The sequence below is a fragment of the Varroa destructor genome, unplaced genomic scaffold (assembly GCF_002443255.2).
Source record: "Varroa destructor unplaced genomic scaffold, Vdes_3.0 BEIS01000001.1, whole genome shotgun sequence".
NCBI lineage: Eukaryota > Metazoa > Arthropoda > Arachnida > Mesostigmata > Varroidae > Varroa > Varroa destructor.
In genome coordinates, this window is record NW_019211454.1 from 30,994,341 (window position 1) to 31,013,983 (window position 19,643).

At 39.7% G+C, this 19,643-nt stretch overlaps 1 protein-coding gene and 1 long non-coding RNA gene across 3 annotated transcripts; one reads left to right on the forward strand and one right to left on the reverse strand.

Moving 5' to 3' along the window:
• The first annotated feature begins 944 nt into the window (after positions 1–944).
• LOC147758507 (uncharacterized) lies at positions 945–8,674 on the forward strand. The gene is made up of 3 exons (XR_015319573.1): positions 945–1,225; positions 3,653–3,827; positions 8,575–8,674. It is a non-coding gene; the product is annotated as an uncharacterized LOC147758507 (long non-coding RNA).
• Positions 8,675–17,575: 8,901 nt separating this feature from the next.
• LOC111254341 (uncharacterized) lies at positions 17,576–19,295 on the reverse strand. 2 transcript variants are annotated; one of them, XM_022815071.2, is made up of 3 exons: positions 18,985–19,295; positions 18,083–18,326; positions 17,576–17,778 (listed from the first exon to the last, which is right to left on the reverse strand). In XM_022815071.2, the coding sequence occupies exons 1-3, from the start codon at positions 19,088–19,090 to the stop codon at positions 17,700–17,702; spliced, it is 429 nt and encodes a 142-aa protein (XP_022670806.1). In that variant the 5' UTR covers positions 19,091–19,295; the 3' UTR covers positions 17,576–17,699. The 2 variants fall into 2 exon arrangements, with proteins under 2 accessions (XP_022670806.1, XP_022670796.1); XM_022815061.2 differs by having other exon boundaries at positions 18,083–18,374; positions 18,985–19,287.
• Positions 19,296–19,643: the final 348 nt, after the last annotated feature.

Genomic DNA, 19,643 nt, shown 5'->3' on the forward strand with positions numbered 1-19,643 from the left:
ACAAAGTTTCTTACTAAAACGTCGATTTCAAACGAAGGAGGACGAGCTCTCATCTATACACCGGTTTGTCATGTACCCTTCATAATAAATACAACGGATTGAAACGAACCTTACACTAAAAGATCTATCAAGTCAGACGCAAGGTAAAAGCTGTTGAAAGATTAAATACACTTGCCTAAGCGTAACTTATAATGACTCAGTAATATAGCTTAATAACATCTCAAGGGTACATCTTTGCGTGCCGTTGGTGGTCGGAAGACCAGCACACGCTAGCCCCACATTAGTGCACGACTTGTCATGATAAGATGAAACTTTGAATGCGCTTATGGTCTACTTCTTTCAAAAGTAGCTTGCTGCATAAAACAGATCAAATATGCGAACTCTTCAAATTAGGTGTTCTTCTATGCGTGCTATTCGATTCATTTTTTCGGTACTTATCTACGACAGAACGAACATTATTAATCATCGGATTCTAGCTAGGAGCGCTGGGATTATTGCTTAGAGGGTAGACGGACACACAGATTAAGTTTAAGCGACACGAACGTGACAAACTGTGTTTTTTCGATTTATGTCGCAGCGTAAACAGATGACTCCCTCTACCCCACGTGAGATGGTACGGCTTCACCGAAAAGCGAAGCTGTCTTGTCTGGAAATCGTTATAGAGGCAGCCAGCCGCATAGTGCTTAGGACCACTCGACAGCCGTCTCCGATTATTCAGGGATTCGATGTACCAGCACATTTGATAAATTATGAGCGCTTAAGATAGGGCTACGTCGTTCAAACATAACTGAACGCTTGTTGTAACGACAAAAAACAATCGAGACTGTGTTGGATGGAATTAACTGTTCTCAGCAATTACTTCTGTTTGTCTGCTTCATATTTCTAGCCTGTTATAAAAACCTTACTCGCAATTGTATTTTTTCTATACACAGAGGCTGAGAACATGGCTACACAATGCGAGTGAGCCGCTTGAATCACGTGACAGTTATCGAGCTTCGTACTTAAGACAAAACAACCATTGGGCAGGTACTATTGCTAATGATAAAGTACTTGCTAAAGATAGTCGCAGTGTGATCGCTGAGCTTTGTGAGTGAGTTGCGTAGGAAACATGCGGCTACAGAAACGACCTATCGAAACGGCGTCAGCGGTCCAGCAAGTCATCGTCGTCGGCAGTACGTCTAAATTAGATAAGCGGCACCGAGCATTTGAAGCTGTGACTTATTTGGTTTGTTGTTTTTCGTAATACGTGTTTCTTATTTTATTAGTAACGCGACAATCCAATCCATATAGAACTTCTTAATGATTCTTGCATCTCCCCTCGTATAGACATTAAGTTCACATCACCGAAATAGATAATGTTCTAGTAACGCAAGATCTGGCTATGCGGCGAATCTTGTATTGGAATTTCCTCTGTAAGTTCTCTCATTTTTTGCCGGCTAGCTAAAAACATGCGTGGCCTAGACAGCGCCTTTTCTTCCATTGGTTCCGCTCAGTCCTTTTTAATCTTGTTAACTATGACAGTGAAGGTTCGAATGAGTAGTTGTGCTCGACCGTACCAGCTCATAATGCACAATTCTTTTTCTATTCCACTAAACGCATAATGTTCTTCGTTAGGGTCGGTGTGGGCTTTGCTGCAGATTGCAGAGCTCATTTTTTTCTGCACATTAGTGTCGTATGTAATCAGTTTCAACCGCATTAGCAATTTTTCGCTGGCTGCTGTGCAGTTTCGCAAAGGTACATGCAGGACCATCATTGGGCCGTTTGTCTCGATGACACATTAGCAGCGTCATTTTCTGGGGGCATAGGCAGGACGTATGCCGTTATCGTATTAAAACTGTGAAATTTCGCAGCTTTTTAGTAGAAGTTTCGTTCATCTTCAATGCGCGCTATCTTACATCTGAATAAAACTATTCATTGGATCTGCATAATTTTATTTATATAAAATCTCGCATATATATGATTTTTAAGTCATCTAGCTAAAAAACTGTCAATATTTTTTCGACGACTCAATATATACATAACGAGAAGTTTTTTTGGCTTCATACACGCTTGAATTTTTTGACCTATATAGAACTTGGAGAAAAATGAGTTAATAAGTGGGAGAGTATTACAGCATTTTATAGAAAAAAAAAAAGCAAAAAAAAACACACAATTTACTATTTCGTTCACAAGAATACGCTGCCAAACTACGTGATAATTACCAAAGAATAAGAGTATTTTTGTTTTTCTTATTTAAAACAGTATAGTCAAGTAATAGATTTGTAATTTTTTTCTGTCCAGATGCAAACAAGTACATATTTCAGGATCGATAATAAATCTACAATGGTCGATATGCCAGACCTTCTAATGAAAACATCGGGGAGCACCGATATGTGTGACACCTATTATAACTTTCTTACAAATCAACTCTAAAATAGTATGGGCTGGCTCTTGGAAATCGGTTTCCTTAGAACATCGCATAACGCGCATGAACCGTGCGGCCAGCACACCGATATTGTAGGAACTACTATCGACTTGAGCGGAACTTCATCGTTAAATTTTATTGCTGTTAGTAGCCTACCTTACGTGCAGGACATTGTCACCCGGTTGAATTACGAAGACCATACGATGCGATAAAAGAAAATGATCAGGAATAAGATTTTAACGAAACGACATGTTATATCAACATTTCTGCTTGATAGGATTATACAACCTATGCTCTGTTTTTTTTTTTCGTTAGCAAGGAATCGTTGGTTTTAGGAATTAATCAAAGTAAAGTAGCCGTTCGCCATCTTTGAAACTCATACAAGTGGGCACTTTGTGCCATTCGAACAGTGGGATGTTTCTTTTAGCCAAACTTCAAAAGATGAATTTATTTATCACAGCAAATTATTTCATCTTCCCTCGTGTTAAGGACTAGGCGAATTGCGAAAGCCGCAAAACGACCACTCACCCAATCCTTATGGATCGTAAGGTTAATTTTTGGAGAACCCCTCCGTATATTGCCTTTTGTCTGGGGCAATTTCGACCTTGTTATTACTATTGCAGATACTTACTGTGATCATTCACTTCAATGCAATGAAGATCCACCGAGTTGTCTAAACCTCGTTATAATTTTTTACCATTATCTTAAGGCTATAGATTGTCCCGCTGTCGCTCACACAGGAATGCAAACATTTTGGCGAACATATAACTTCGTGTCGCTTCCGTTGCTGAATCAGCAAGACCTACCCTGGAACAGAACATACAGTCACCTCGATATTTCATAAACATTTTTTGGGCGGCAATTTCCGACTCCACCCGACAAAAGTCACACAAAATGGCCTTTTTCTATATTTCGATATGTTCGTAGCCTTTTGGAATTGTAGTGAGACATTACACACGGATGAACGAATGAAAATAATTGATCGAATACAGTCGGATTGCGTCCATATAATCCAGGACATAATTAAAAGCTAATTCGAATTATAACAGGGTGCTAAGGCAATGTACTGATCGCATACAACACTATAGTTAACTGATCTCGAGTAGTTCCCATAAGAGCTTCATTTACGTAATACTTATAGGACAAATTTGATTAACTAAAATTGATCATAACTGCGAGAAAAATAAACACATTCCGAAATAAATCTTACCACATCACTGTAACAAAATGGCGATTATTTTTCTATAGGCCGCTTTGAAGCAATGGCACCTCATTATGGCCGCAAAACGGATGCACTTCAAGGATCATTTGAACGTTCCTGGCTGGGATCTAACAACGCAACGCAGCAATGAAAATATATTTCCGGCCATTTTACGATACGTGATGGTTGACCGAAAGCCCTCGCATGACTAGAAACGCCAAAGTAAATTTACTATTAGGACAATATCGATTCCTAATTACGATAGGTATATTTTCGAATGTGCTCACAGTACAAGGCTGATATATCTGCTAGCGTCTATGCAAATTGGGCGTAAGTAAGTCATCAACAAGAGACAACATCGGCCAAGCTCAACATTTGGTAACCGTTTCATCCCAACCGATTTAACTAATTAAATGCATTGTTATACATTATAATAATTGCTATTGTTGCCAAGTGTAGATAAACAGGGCGCTTTTTTCATCCGGCTCAAAAATATCTCGATTCTCTCAAGTGTAACTTACGAAGTACTATATAATGAAGCTTGTCTGCAAGTTCAGTATACGATACTGTACGACCACATCAATAGCTAATTGCATTGTGCACTATCATAGCTAGCAGAAAGTTTTAGCAGAAAAAGGTCTAATAACATTGGCTTTACAGTAAAAAAGCCTTTAACCTTAAGACAACCTCAAATATTTGCTATACACATATGAGTTTTGATCCAGTCCGGCAAGCAGACCTCCCGGTAGCTTTATTTGAAATAGCCTGGGTAAGCTTAGTTGCCATCCCTAGGTTTTAAAGGTAGTGCGCCTAACTAGTCAGGCCTGGTGCACGAGTTCACATCGGGAGTCGATCGTATTGGTTCCTTAATATGACCGAAGTGTCAACATGACTTTTGCCCAACGTCGTTCGCACCCTTTACTCCGTATTATGAAAAGCCCTTTTAATCACGATTTTCCTTAGGCATCGGTTTTTGTCTTATCTTTGGCTGGCTTTTCTATATATAAATATTGGCTGTCAGATAAAACTTCTCTAATGTCAGGCCATATGACGCTCGTTTGTGGCGCATCCATACTTTTGTAATCAGGTCTGCTTCAAAGTTATCGTAAGCATCGACAGAGCTAGCCATTAAGTGGCTAGTATCGTATCCTATGAGACAACAACGAAATTCGATAGTGACAGACAATTTCTAAATCACATGCTTTGTAATAGAGCGTTTGAGTAGAATGCATGCTCCATGGCATGGAGACGCCTTTCAGCTATGGAATGGCAATTGGAATATCTGCTCCGTTTACGCGGACGTTGCCAACCTTGTCGAAAATGTCTGGATATTTAACTTTAACAAGCACAAGTTGACAGGGATACTGGTTAGTGTTTCTGCTCTTGGGATTTCCGGATGGTTTTGTTGGACTATCCATTACCGTGCATCTGACCAATCAACTGAAGAGTCTTCGCCTGGCTTCGCCGCTGTCTCAAACAGCCCCGCATTGAGCGGCGGAACAGATGCTTCAGGAGTTCCCAATTTACGCGATCGACGCTCCTTTAATCCCGGCCCTTACAACCCTGACGAAGAAAGCTTTGATACTTATTTATACGGCATTTATAATATTCGACCGTACGACACAAATGTATAGCTAATCCTAATACGGGTGCTTCTGCTGCGGGTGCTTACAATGTGCGCTCACACTAATCACGACTTAACTGTAGGTTCTAGGCTCAATCAAATTATCTATCGACAGAGTGAGCCCCACTCGTAGACCTTTCACCTGACATGTGGTGCCATTCGATACAATCATTCAGAGAATGGGTATTTTTCGAGATGTTTTCCATGCAGCGACATCACTCAAGCCGTTGTTACCAAGCGTTAACACTTCCAAACAATGGAAATCTGTGAGTTTATTATAAACAAAGACCGTACACATTATGCAGACTACTGCAAGACAGGATAAAGTTTGTAATAAGCCAAAGTATAGTTGTTTTGTCTCATTCGTTACTATCCATGCGTGAATTGCGTCAGGGATACTCATATTTCTGCTGATTTGCGCATTTTACGAAATGGCAAGGTTTGGTCTGGGAACAATGGATCGAAATAATGTCGTCCTGCCTAACGACTACTAAGGAGATATCGATCGTTTATTTAATTTTTCGATTTAAGGTTGTTTTTTAGGGTATTACTGTAGTCGGTCTTGTGATAACGACTTTCATGAATCCAGCTTTTAAGAAATATCACACTAATATGCATCTCAGATAAATTTTGGCCATGTAAGGCTTCTGCGATGGTCGTATCAAGCGGAACTATAGTTCATTCGGCCTAAATATGAACTTTGCAAGCTCCGAAACCACGGCTTGCATATCTAAATCGCCTCCGCCATTGGCCATATGATCGTATTTCCGCTGAGATTCTTCCACTCAGATTTGCTTAGAAGGTTGTTGTAAACGTAGAAATATTGTGCGCAAATAATCTGAGTTCAACAATTACGTCCTTTTATTCTATACAATAGGGAGCCTAGTTATGAAGATAAAGTTCGTTTCAGAAGATCGTATTTGCGTTATTGTCCATGGAAAGCGCCTGAATGTAGGGTCAGTGTTATAATATTTGACAAGTCAGTGCGTTAGATGTTTGCCATATGAGAACGTGACCCATAGTTTTCGCCCCTTATGGCACGAACCTATGAAGCCATATGTGCTTCTATATAGCTGTGAATTATCGTTACGACTATTGAATAAGGCTACCTCTCAATAAGGCTGCTTAGCACTATGTATACAAAGTGACCTTGAGCGAAAGGTGAAGGTTGGATTATAACACTGAATATTGCTTTGACGCAACTTCGGAGCGAGAACGCATGTCTGTTTCAGCGATAATTAACTATACAGCCGGTCGCAGCAAGGCGACAGACAAGCGATTTTTCAGTCGTTCAGCTAACGCGTTCGTTGCACTGCGATACAACAATGCGATGACATGGACAGGAGCACAGTCGCCCGAAAATGTGCTCGTTATTTCTACATCTGTACTTATTGTTCTCTCGTTGCCGAAGACGCTGGGACGATTCCAGTAAATTGCTTATCCTTCTCGATTCTCGTCTTACTTCCGAAGTAGTATATATATATATGTATGTATTTAAGAATTTTCGTTACTCTACAAGAGCGTTGTGTCGGTATTCCGGCTTAAGTTTGAATTCGATTGGCCACATCGTCTAATTAGTAGTAGGTATTGAAGGTCCGGACTTGAAATATAGCCGGACTTATAGAAGCCGTTGAAAAAAATTATAATGGGTGCTACGCTGGGATGTTACGATGCCCATAATGAATTCGCTTTCGACACAAACCCCTTCTGGCGGAAAGAAAAAGCGATCATTTAAAAATTGCTTTGATCGAGCGTTTCACTGTATCGGCGCAAATTGCGTGCATAGGAACAGCCTACGAGGACAGCCAGTGCTGAATTAGTATGGAAGCTTCAGTTGGCACGCGTACTTCCTGATACCGATTTGAGGCAGCTCGTAACAAGACTTTTACCGTTACGAGTGTAGAAAACGAAATAATTTTATCATCGAACAGAAATAAGTGGCTGTGGCAGCGGGCATCGTAAATGCAGTTTCGAAATGTGATAATGAATTTAAGTATTCATCTAAATTGCGTACTATTTTTACATAGTCTGCTTCTAAAATTTATACGGTTCGAAGGCATACATACAGATCGTATTGAGAGGTGATAGAGGAGCAGTTTAGGTCGGCAGCTTTCATCCACTTTCTTAGGGCAGCCGTGATACCACGTTCTTGAATTACCAGTGGACTCTAGTTTATTTAACCCTTAGCCACGGGGTTGATTTAACATCATATGCCATGTACAAAAGTGTCTTGGATCACTCGATCAAAGGATGATGCCGAGACTGTTCGAGAAAATACAAGAAAAAAAAGCTGATTATCTCGATCAACAAGAGTCGTACTCCTGTAAGTTGGGTCTAGAGTGAATCTCGCATTTAGATTTTCCTTATCATTCGCATAAAAACATCTCACTAAACAGCTGCTTCTGGCCGATAACAAAAGCCGTGTAAGGCAACTCGTGCTATCGTACGCTCGACGAACGTCAACAAAAAGAGACTGCTGGCGGCGTTTCTTTGAGCTCTCGCAACTAGTTTCCCAGCAGCTATATGAAAGCTAGCGTGTGATCAAACCAGTCCTTGATCCCCAAACAGGGATTGAACCGATTACTCAACCATGAAATGCTTCATTGTGTCATTTGGAATGTCGACGCACGGTCCCTATCGTGGCAGGGAACTTTACAGATTATTTAACAGGTCGCGTTGCATATAAACGATAAGTTCAACACAGAAGTATGTTTCCTGAGTCTTTTTGATGAGCCAAAGAACTATGGCAACTGGAATAGTCGCTATGTATTTATATCGATCATGTGAAACAGGGCACAGATATAACGCTATTACTGCCATTCGCTTACCGTTAGAGGAGTTCTTAATTCTCTGCTCTATTGTGCAAGCTAATTATAGCGATCAATGGTTGTTTAAAGTAGTTCTTCGTTTGAAAACAGCTACCCATGTCGAATTCGATGTTCGATGAATCCACTGTATGTATACGCCTCGCTTTGTTAGGGCATTTCTCTCGTCACTATCATGTTATCTTTGTTTAAGATAATTTTATATTGTTAAACTTATAGAAAAAAAAAATAGTTTAAATGATAGGGTGGTGGCAATGAAGTCAGGATCAACCAGGTGACTATTATTAGTAGTCTATGGCTATATCTAATGCCTAAAAAAACTATACACTCCTTAGTCTCTCTTTATAGAGCGTCTTCAGGGGTTAATTTTCGCTAGGTTATTTTCTCGAATTTTTTGTATTATAATATACAAGAACGGTCCTCGTGTCTGAAAATTGCCAATTTTGTCCCTAAATCTAGGAAGAGCATTGCAAACATTAATTATATTTCTTGATTTGGTCTGGTCTTGCGGAGTAACCAGGAGGTTTAGGTAAGTTTGCGGCCCACATCATGCGATCATCGACTAGAAAGGTGCCAACAAATGAAGCAAGAAAACCTAAAAAAAACAAAGCCTAAAAAACAATCACAATGGCCATTTCAGAGACTGGTGAGTTGCTCATGGCGCTTATCGTAAAGCAAGGGCATTTTTCAATATATATCATTTAAATTTAGTATTTGCTTTAAATCTACACTAAACGCTCTGAGCTCTAACTCGATACAGGCGTTTGTTTACGCTCGGTTTCAGACCCAGACGATCTGGCACAAATCCACACCATAAGCCGTAAATTTATTTTACGTGACTAGAAACTTAAAATGCTTGGTGAGCGTCGCGCCATATGCGCGATAAAAGAAATATTCATACTTCTATAAATTGTATATCATATTTCGAATCTTGAGGTGTATTCCACATGTAAAAAAGCGTTCCCAGGCAGAACACTTGCAATCTGGACTCTGTGTGTACGTTACGCTTCTACAGGATACTTAGAAATTCAGATAGTACCATATATAGATATCTAAAGCGGCTATGTATGCTAAAATGTTGCGCGTAAAAAAATAATTAATTTTTAGAGATGTGGTACCGAATGATTGGACCTCCTGAAGAGCATCCCTGTTGTATCTCTATTTCATGAATCGATTATGGATCTTCTTGTATCCACAACTGCATGTTGTCGCCGAGTAAAAAACTGTTTCTGTTACTATGGGATTTTTAAGAGTCCGAAAAGCCTGAAAGCGTTTTTGTGAGGGACCGCGTATTATTTTCGCGGTCTGAAATTTGATCAAATATGTCCGTGAAGTTCTCTATCAAACAGTCAGCGTTGTTTGCCAACCTTAGATTACCTCGCAGTTTGCTTAAAACATGCGGATAGAAATACATTTATATATTATTGTGAGCGAAGGACAATTGCTGAAACTTTGTAAGGACTTTTAAATAGGTATTAGTTGCAATGCATCGGGTCCACAAATGAATAGGGCTTACAGGAAACGTTTCACAGAAGCACGGCATAACTTCCTAAGCATAACCTAAGCTAAAACCTGGGCTAGCAAGGGCCTCAACTACAGACTGGCGCTTCTTCCAAAACTAAAAGGAAAGTTGAAACGTATAAATAAAATCAAGTTCATTTCGGCTTATTCTTTTGAGTTTTCAGAATCACTGATTTCCGTCTGTTGCAAGACACATAGAACTTGTTTCCTCTGTAATATACACTAAGTTAATTACGATTGTAGGACGAGAAGAAACCCCGCATCTGTATCAACAACCGGTGCTGGTATAGCCGTTGTTTACATTAAGCTGGGTGCTTCTTCAGTGAATTATACTAGTGCCTAAGTTAGTACCGAGATAGTTTTGTGGGTCAATTGAGTGTCCAACAATATCTATACCTATAATAATACGAAGAACTTTTCAACAAATATCTAAAAAGCATACTTGTAGTAGACATACTTTCGGACCCACTAGATGTTGCATAATTTATCGCTATTAATCAGTAGTTATAAATTTGTAGCTCGTATGCGTATTGGTACTCAAGTTGCTGGTCGCGTTAAGCTTACTGGTTAACAAACTGAGGTACGCTTCAAGGCATGAGAACCTTGGTCAACTCGGGCAAGCTTCAAAGATCTTCTGTGGTTTTTCCAGGTCGTATATAACGATGATTGTCGTAGATTGTTCTAGAATTTTTTTCTTTTTTTTTGCATACACGCATCAAACCTAAATAGAACACGGCATGTAATATATGCATTATAGCGTAATATATAAGCGAGCATATGTGGAATTTTACGTGGTCGTAGTAATCTTTTCCTAAGTACTTGGACCAAATACGCACGTAATTTACACATCTGCCAGCCCGTAAGCCAAGATGATTGCACAGCGAAACCACAATAGTTCCCCTAGTCGTTTTTCAAGATTCAAATGGATCTATGTTTGTTGGATTGTACAAATGTCACACTGAGTTAGCGAGCTCGATCGATAGTCGTGTTCGAAAAGCAATGGAAACACGCTTGAACTGAGCAATTAACAGTTTTAGATTTAGAGAGTAGACGAAGCAAAGTAGGCATAACGATAATATAGGAATTGCTGAACCGGTTACCCCTCAAAGAAACCGTCTTATATAGCAATCCTCGGTTTGTGAAAAAACCGATCCAAGCATCACCAAAAAAAAAACACCACAAAACTTAGCTAGAGAATCCCGATAAATATCCTCGATAAAAAGTGAAGGATCATCTAATACTTTGACACTTCATACTAAACCTTCAACGATCTATTTTAAAAAAAATTCTGATATGAGAAAATAAAGGTTTTCAACAATATTTTCGGGGCATCGTATACCCTGATAAACTGATGTGTATAGTAAACTCCTTGGTAAATGTACCTCTTCACGGCATTCACAGCCTATAATAGCACAAAGGAACTGCGTCAGACTTTACCAAATTAAGTGATGTCCTAATTGACGCCTTAACTGATGCCTTGGGTATCGTGGACCTGAATGTAGTGTTAAACCTTAGCTTCTCCACTGGAGACCGGCATTGTCGGAAAGGTTCTCAGTGCAATAGCGTACCATGTGTTTGTTGCGATTACTAAGGACTGCGCATACCGAGTGGTTACCGCCGCCATCTACAGATGACACCGTTTTCACGCATTTGTTAAGTATGGAAATGACTAGCGCATTCAAAATTCTCTTTAACTGCTGTTTTTCCTTTTGTTATGGAAGAAAAAAACACTAGCAAGCTCGTTTTGGAATTGATCGCTGATAGGTTATCTGGCAATGGCATGCGAACCCAAGCTCCTGCTACTGTGATCAGCTAAGACTATCAAAGCAACATTGAATGCGGTAGTTGAGGTCTAGCGAGCTTCAGCGGCTGGGGGGTGGTTTTAAGTATCTGAAATAGCGGGTGTCTTGAATTGATGACAAATTAATGCAACAGTGACGATAGTATAATCTCGAAATCTTGTGCGCTGCTTGTGATTTAAGGCTTTTATCTATCGGCGGGCTGACATATCAGATGAACTATATATAGGACAGAAGGCAACATGGGGTATATAGTGAAACAGCTGCCTGCCTTTGGTATATTACACTACTTCCACAGGGCCTTTTCTAAGCCGAGAACTAAAACTACGCATCGGAACGTATATTGTTAAAAAAAAATTATATATTTTTTTTATATAGAGACAATGACAAGCGCGGAGAAATCTGCAACTATTACTAGTCAATTAATTTATTTGTGATATGAATACTGAAAAGCGATCGATGGCCCGAGTTCTGACAGTCAGATGATTTCGCTCTTACGCTGTTCCTACTCCAGGAGCATTGCGATTACATTGATGACTATGGTGAAGTTAAGTGATCTATCTCGTCGAGTCGAGAGTATAAATGAACTATGTATACCAACACCGCCAATACTCTAAAGGATGATACTTAGGATCAAGTAAGATAATTTATTAAGTCTAGTCAAAGTTTCAAGGGCAGTAAGTTCCATGAAATGACTTCTAGCGTCAAAAGTAGATAGCTCGTTTCCCTGTATACGCAGCGTTATCATCGCGGAGAAATATAATGATATCTTTATGCTGCAATTTAACGAATATTGGTTATCTATGCTGTGTGACCACGCGTTATCAACCAAACCTTTGGCGAACTCTTGCACATTTGCTAATTAATTGTGTTGACACGACGCCCATGCCCCATATGGGCGAAAAAACGTGTTTTTGTTCCAGCCGCTATGTCCGCCGCCACTATTTCACACATCTTCTTTAATTTATGAGGGTCATAATTTTGCATAAGATTAGGATCAACACCAATTGAAACGCTAAGAGCTAGACCGTCTCGCATGGCAACGGTATTATCGTAGGTTGTTCTTACTTTAGCAAGCCATATGCAATGTAGGATATAATGTTTACTCTGTAGAACCTGTTTGTTGAAATAGCATCACCTGGCCTATCCGCCATCTGAAATATAATTACTCTGAACCTAATCTCGAAGGATCCTGAAGGACTCGAAACGTTTTCATAGTAATGTTTTGCTTACACAGGAATCTTGCGTTGTTTGTGTGTAACGATGCTTGACTCAACAAAACAGTTCGGTAGATCTCAACCTTTCGAGATTTTTCGATAAGGAAATTGCTATACATTATTTAACAGTGCGAAATGAAAATACCGTGCTTCAGGAATAGGTTCGACATACACTCAGGATTACAAGGCAAACATTTAGAAACAGAATAATTAAGCTATTACCAATATTGAGCATTATTATTTGCATTTTTGGGCATTTAAGCTAGTCACTTGCCATTTAAACAACCGTCGATGAGTTAAGTGCTACTTTGTAGTAAATTGCCGAATTAAACAGTGGCGCACGCAACGCTGCTATTTAAATGATCGATAAAACAGAGATATATATGTCCTGCTTCTAAATATAGGAAAAACTTCGCCCCACGCGATAGGAAGCTGAAAAATAAAGCACGCACATAAAACAGCTTATGTGTACGCAATTAAGTAACCACAGCCCTGTCATTACCCCCCTCGAAGTCTACTGCTAGGAAGTACTCTTTCCATTATGAACTGCAGATGATTCCTAGTAAGATCTCCATGTACAATGTACAGTCAATGTAAGTTTATTAATGAAATCGACAGTTACTAGCTCTTGAGTAGTACGCAGTTGTCACGTTGTACGCAGGAGTTGTGATGGGAAGCTGAAACTATCGGAGGTATACAGTAAACCGTTCATCGAACAGGTGTGTCAAACTATGTTTTTCATTGCCTCATCTACTTCATTTTTCGAATGCAGCAAACGAGGCGAAAACGCGTATCACCCGCCATGTGCTTTCACACATGTAATTAGTCTTCCATTAACTATCGTTAAGCTTATTCTTGGAGTATAGAAGGTACATCCATGCGATATATCCTAGTTTTTGATTACAAGGTGGTATTCATCTATGAAACAAAAGGGGCTGTTAAAAGACGTAGTACGATTTACTTGCTCTAAGAATAGCAAATGGCAGGGTATCAATATATGCGAAAAACATTTGTAGATTAAGACCGCTAGAATGGGCTTAGTACAGCAGAGGAATCGCTTATATTCAGTGTCCATATGATAAATGGTCGGTAACCGGTCCAGGGTTGTTAACAGAATCATAAGAATTTAGAATGAGCGAACATTTCTAGCCCTTATAGCGTATGCAGAGCACGCACAACGAACTTAGCCCTTAATACCCTCCGCCTACTTTCTAAGACCTACCGCAAACGATCCGGTTTTATGGGGTTATCAGAGGGCACCGCAGAGGCCGCTTCGCAAGCGCCAACAAGAAATAAACTTGAAAGAACCCTAAGATAACAATTCACTATTTTTGTATGGTATAGGACTCGCGAATCAACACACACGAATACAATGTTAAACGCGTGCATGTAATGTTTAATAGTATTTTAGCTATATTTCAATTTAGGATCGCATTTGGTGGCTGCACGTTAAACTGTTATTACTGCATGCGTTGCTATGTGAGAAACGAATTAGAAATACAAAACGAAGACTGTTTCTACACTTAGAAAGACACAATGTCGCCTTGGTGAGTCTTGAATGAGCGATTGAAAAGAGGGGCTACTTCATGTTAAAACAAGGAATTAGCGAATAACGTAAGCCAATTGAGACAGGGTAAAAAGCACACAACATGTTCAACAAACAATGTTCACCTAATAGCTTTATAGGGGTGTCTCAAAATGCGAGGTTAGTTCTACATGAAGTGATAGAGCTTAGCAAAAGGAACATGGGCTCCGCAGCATCGTTGCATAGATCATGGCCGATGTTTATGCCGAAGTGGCACTTCGTAATTGAATTACTCCGGGATGATAGGTATTTACTAATAAATGTGTCAAGGGAAAACATCACTCGCTAATTTTGTAGAACACAAAGATTCACACAACACAACTAAAGAGCTTGGGTCGTGAGGCTATCATTATAGACTATACGGCGCTTGTTTTTCGTTATGTTTACCTGCTTGCTCTTTTGCGTTCGAATAGCTCTTAACCCATTTGTTTGTCATCTCTGAGTCATTTCGTTTATATTTAAATTTTAATGATTGATAGTCGAGCGTATTTTGATAATGCCTTTTCAGTGAACGTGTAGTGAAGGGGTACGAAGCAGGTCGATATATTGCAGATATACCAAAACGACGAGGTCATTAGGGACTACCCATCGTTTCACTACAAAATAGCATTTGTGTATAATGTTGTTAGTGTACACAGACTCTTCTCAGCCTTCATTAAGAGAACATCTCCTTTTTATTATTTTAATATTAGCGTCAAGTATCAGCGCGCTTGTTTTGTTCTGGGTGCTACGACAAGTCCAGAAGTGCATCATCAAGGGAAACTATATATATATATATATATATAAAAGGACCCTACGAGTGATTGATTAAGGGTAGAATACTCATACTCTTACTAAAGTTAGCAGTTTATACCGAGTGCGATCCTAGCAGATCTATTAACGACAGCTAAATTTGCTTCTAGAATAGTATTCATAGTTATTCATTAAATTTATAGGATATACGCGGCATGGTAGATATACGCATCAATATAACAGAAGATTTCGCGTTTTGCCGTGTTTTTTTAATGAATTGTAAGGTTATTATTTTCCATCTGATAACCGCAGACACTGCGGTTGAGCACCTACTATATATGAAATAATGTTGCTAAACCGGCAGATCATCAATTGTCTCGAAAGATTTGTGAGTAAAATTAATTAAAATAAAGATGAATAAAGTAAAAAAAAAAAAAGATGAAGAAAATGTACTGGAATATTAGACCGAGAAATCATAGCTTTTTTAGTTAGCGGGCTGTATAGTTATGTGTTATCAATCAATCAAACTTAACTTACCCACTTTTGGTAACTTTCATATGTACAGATCGACAACACAGTACTCCAATATCAGAGGCTGTATATAGAACTATTTAAACCACTTTGCATCACATGGGTTATACGTGTCCTGCTGACTTTATAAAGCTAATTTTTAATAAAGAAACTTACCAGATGCGCTAAAGATGATATTAGGAGGCAACGAGCAACATAATTTTCATTGCAGACACCTATATATTAAGTCAAGCTTATAGGAATCCGACATTCCGCAGAGTCTACGGTGTTTAGCCAGTTCGTCCTTTTCCGCTCATTGACCCTCATTAAATCTGCTCTGCATTTTCGCTCCCAACTTTGAAGACTGGTTTTAAAAGTTGCCGGAAGCTTAAAGCGATGACGTAGGATAACGTGAGTCACTTTTGAGTCGCTGGGTGTAGTTCCAGTGCCTTTTGGAGAAAGGAGGTTTTGGTGCGATTCGAGGCTCTCCACTATAATATATTCCCAAATGACACGTATGCCATGTGTTACAATCGGTGCTACCTAGAGGTCGAAAAGCGATCTGATCCTTGGTTAGGTTTACGGTCAGTTCCGAACCTGTGGTTGCCGCATAGAAACGGGCTAACGCTTGTTGTAGTTTAACTTGTATATCGCTAATTCGTCTGCATACAAGATAATTTCGACAAATTTCCTCGGCTCTCTTATTTGGTCAGAGACGTACGTTCAGTGCCAACATCAAAGTGGGCAACAGAAAGTTTATGAAATGTTTAAACATGTATGACCTGGAAACTGAGGTAACGGGTCCTATTTTATCGAGCGATGAACCTGGAAGGGCAGGTGTCAAACTTACAACAGGAGACAAGCGCATGTAGCTCCTCATAAAGGTACTACACTACGCCATCTGGCACCAGTGACGACGGCTAACTGCGAACCACGACACATCGAAGGCTCTAAACGAGTCGACCTTTCCTCCACCACGAAAGACAGCGCTAGTGCTAGACGACAGCATTCAACAGTTTTTCGGCCCCACCCTGAGAAAGGCTCTTCCTAAACAGACGTCACTGAATATTAGCGGGGTGTCGAAAGTGGACAAAGTAAAAAATTATACTAGCAGCATCGATAAACCAGTTCCAACGCTTTCATGGACTTGTTATTACAATTTGAAAAGAACAGATAGGTCAGTAAGTAGCGGATTTTTTCGGGAACTTTGGGGCTCGGATCAGAAGTACGGAAGTTCTCCGTTCTTTTGTCTAGCTAAAACTGCGAAGCAAATTATGTTGCGAAGAAATGCAAAACTCTCGCTCTCCATATTACAGCGTCCGGTCGTCGAGAACAGACAGTGCAGCTGTAATGATGGGATCGCCGGGAAAGTTGGCTACAACATTGCTAGGAGGATAAAACCTTTTTTAGCTGAAAGAATCGCGAGCGGCATTAAGCTGAAAATGCTTATTTAGAACTATCGTGACAACGGCATGAAAGAGTTTGATCTGTCAGAGACGAACATCCAAAAGAAGAAATCGAACCACCGTCAAGCGAGGCTACCGTTAATGAACTGCCGATGGGCAGGGTAGCACAAAAAGCACACGGGATATGACATCACCCGTGATGTCACTTTTCGTTGAAAAATTCCAATACAACGCGATACCTTTCAACAAGACGTCACATTGCGGGGACTAATGCAAGGTTTGGGAAGCCTAAGCAACAAGGCCGTCGCCGGATGGGGTCCACCACAAGCCTATCAAATGTACCGGCGTTTTTGGTATCGTCGTGCTGAACGACACAATGAAATGAATACTATTTACATACTGGTACACTCCCGATCGAGCGGAAATATACCTATATTCTTGGAAAACATTGAATTCATCCAAAAAATCAATATTATTCCGTATTTTATAGTTTATAAATACAGATGCAAGTACCGTACTAAACCTATACTTCAAAAGAGGAGACACCTACTCAGCGCAATTCCGAATAAATTATTGCTTCATGCTAGTCGCATATTTAGATATGAATATGATTTTATCTAATTATGAAACTATATATAAATGCATCAATCAGGGATCGAAACGCTGCCCGCAGCCAACAATCCGTTTCTCGGACAATTTTTGTATTGTAAGCTTGTCTATAAACGATGAAGTATTAATGACTCATATTAGCTCTGACTTATGACGTGTGAGTTTATTTTTTATGACGAGTTCAACAGATGTGTATAATGAATGAAGATGATATATAATAGAGTAATAATTAAAAATTTTCTTGTGTGATCTTAAAGTGAATGATTCTAGTGAGGATTGTAGTCGAATCCACTGCCCTCTGTTCCCAAATCACCGGGCTGATCTAGCTCAGCGTTGCTATCGCTTCTGTAATAAGATAATGTGAGAAAACGTTCAATGTAGTTATGATAGAGTGCAGCTTATCGTCGGGGGCATCCTCAGTCTTTAGGCGCAGGCGCAGCTGTTGCCTCCGACCAAATAATGAACCAGAATTTAACCATCTGCTGCTTATGCTTTCACATTGGTCGGTATTAGTTTGTGCATAGTTTCAAGTATCTTAATGCGTTTTGCTCTCGTATTAAAAGAGGCCTCGTGCAACTAGCACAGTAGAGAATCACACCACATTTTGTTTCTCCTTTTCAACATGCGTATGTTTAAAGACGGCACGTACCCGCTGCCCTCGAAGCTCCTTGTCTGGTCTACTTGTTCCTGATACGTCCGCGCCACATTTGTCTGCTTGTGCCTGTCCTTTCTGATATCAGCTCGGAATTCTGAAGACTGTTTCTGTTGCGCTTTCGGCTGGGGCAGCTGGACCTTGTTGTGAGCCGCAAGCCTATTCAACAATGTGACAAGGGACTCTGTAGCCGCATTATCAGCAGCGGGAGGATTTCGACTATCGTCGGTGTCAAAATCATCTGTTGAGTCGGGCAAGGACGTTTTCTCTAAGTGACGCAGAAATGCTCCTACAGGAAAAATGGAGAGTACTTGTATAGAATTCGCTCTTCATTGTGTGTTGATACATTTCCGTGTACTAGAACAAGCATATGTACATCAGCACTACCCTCCGGAATGATTTGCTGAAGTGTGAAATTAAGTTATCCATTTGTGGGCCTACATATTCGTGTAGCGAATCAATATCAATTAACTTGTATTCGACATCTTTCATTGAGAATTCATCATCGCCTAACCTGACCTAACCTAACCAGATGAAAGGTCCGCTTGTTACGGCATGAAGTAAAAATTGTTGAAACAAAAAATCTTTTCAGTTAACTTCATTACGTGTTAGCTGCGCACTAATGTTGCGTAGACATATAATCATGTCATGTAGGTCTAAATAAAATCTGCTAACACCGTTAACAGGTTATGTTTACTGCTTTCTATATACCGATTTCTGATATAGATACATATTAGATTAATTCAATTCATAGCTCTGACAATTTTCTCTGCTGTTAAGAAAAACTGATATAGTTTTCATCTTAAATCTTCATATAGTATTGTGACAGATCCGTAACGTGTTGACTGTTAATGTTGAAAGTTAGATTAACTTTCAAGCATTAGACGTTCATTACTTACCACTTAGAAACGCTGCATCCAGTTTCTCAGTGAATACTAACTTGTCACTTAAAAAAGATGCAAGCAGGACCACCGCTAATAAGATCATGACATCTCTAAGCTGCATTTCAGATACCTTGAGTACTACGAATCTAAACAATTAACATGAAAATCTCATACGTATGAATGGCGTTCACGACGAGTCCTAAACGGCTGTGTTAGCGTTTGCTCTATAGTAAAGTGTTCACTTGAACCGTCTGGGTCGATTTGTCTGTACTTACTAGTAATAAAGGTCTGATCATTGTGACTCAGAATAAGCGCAAAGACAGATTGTTCCGTAGACAATTCGGCTTGGATACTCTTACCGCCGAAAGGGTGTATTTCTCGATTATTGACAAATTAGGCATCCATTGTCTCCTATTGATAACTGCTCAATAACAATATCATTTTGTTGAGGGTAATCCTTTATCGCTTTCATCAGAGAGAGCTCGGCGAGTGACTCTCTTGTGACACCATTATGAACCTCTGGTTTTTTTCTGGGTCAAGGTTTTTTATCGGTTTATCGTCATACTATTGCTAAGATTTCTCTGTAAGCGAAGTACTTAAATATTATGTTGCTATTTGATGGGTATGTATCAACGTAACCATCATCTACCTCAAAATGTATATACAATTGAATA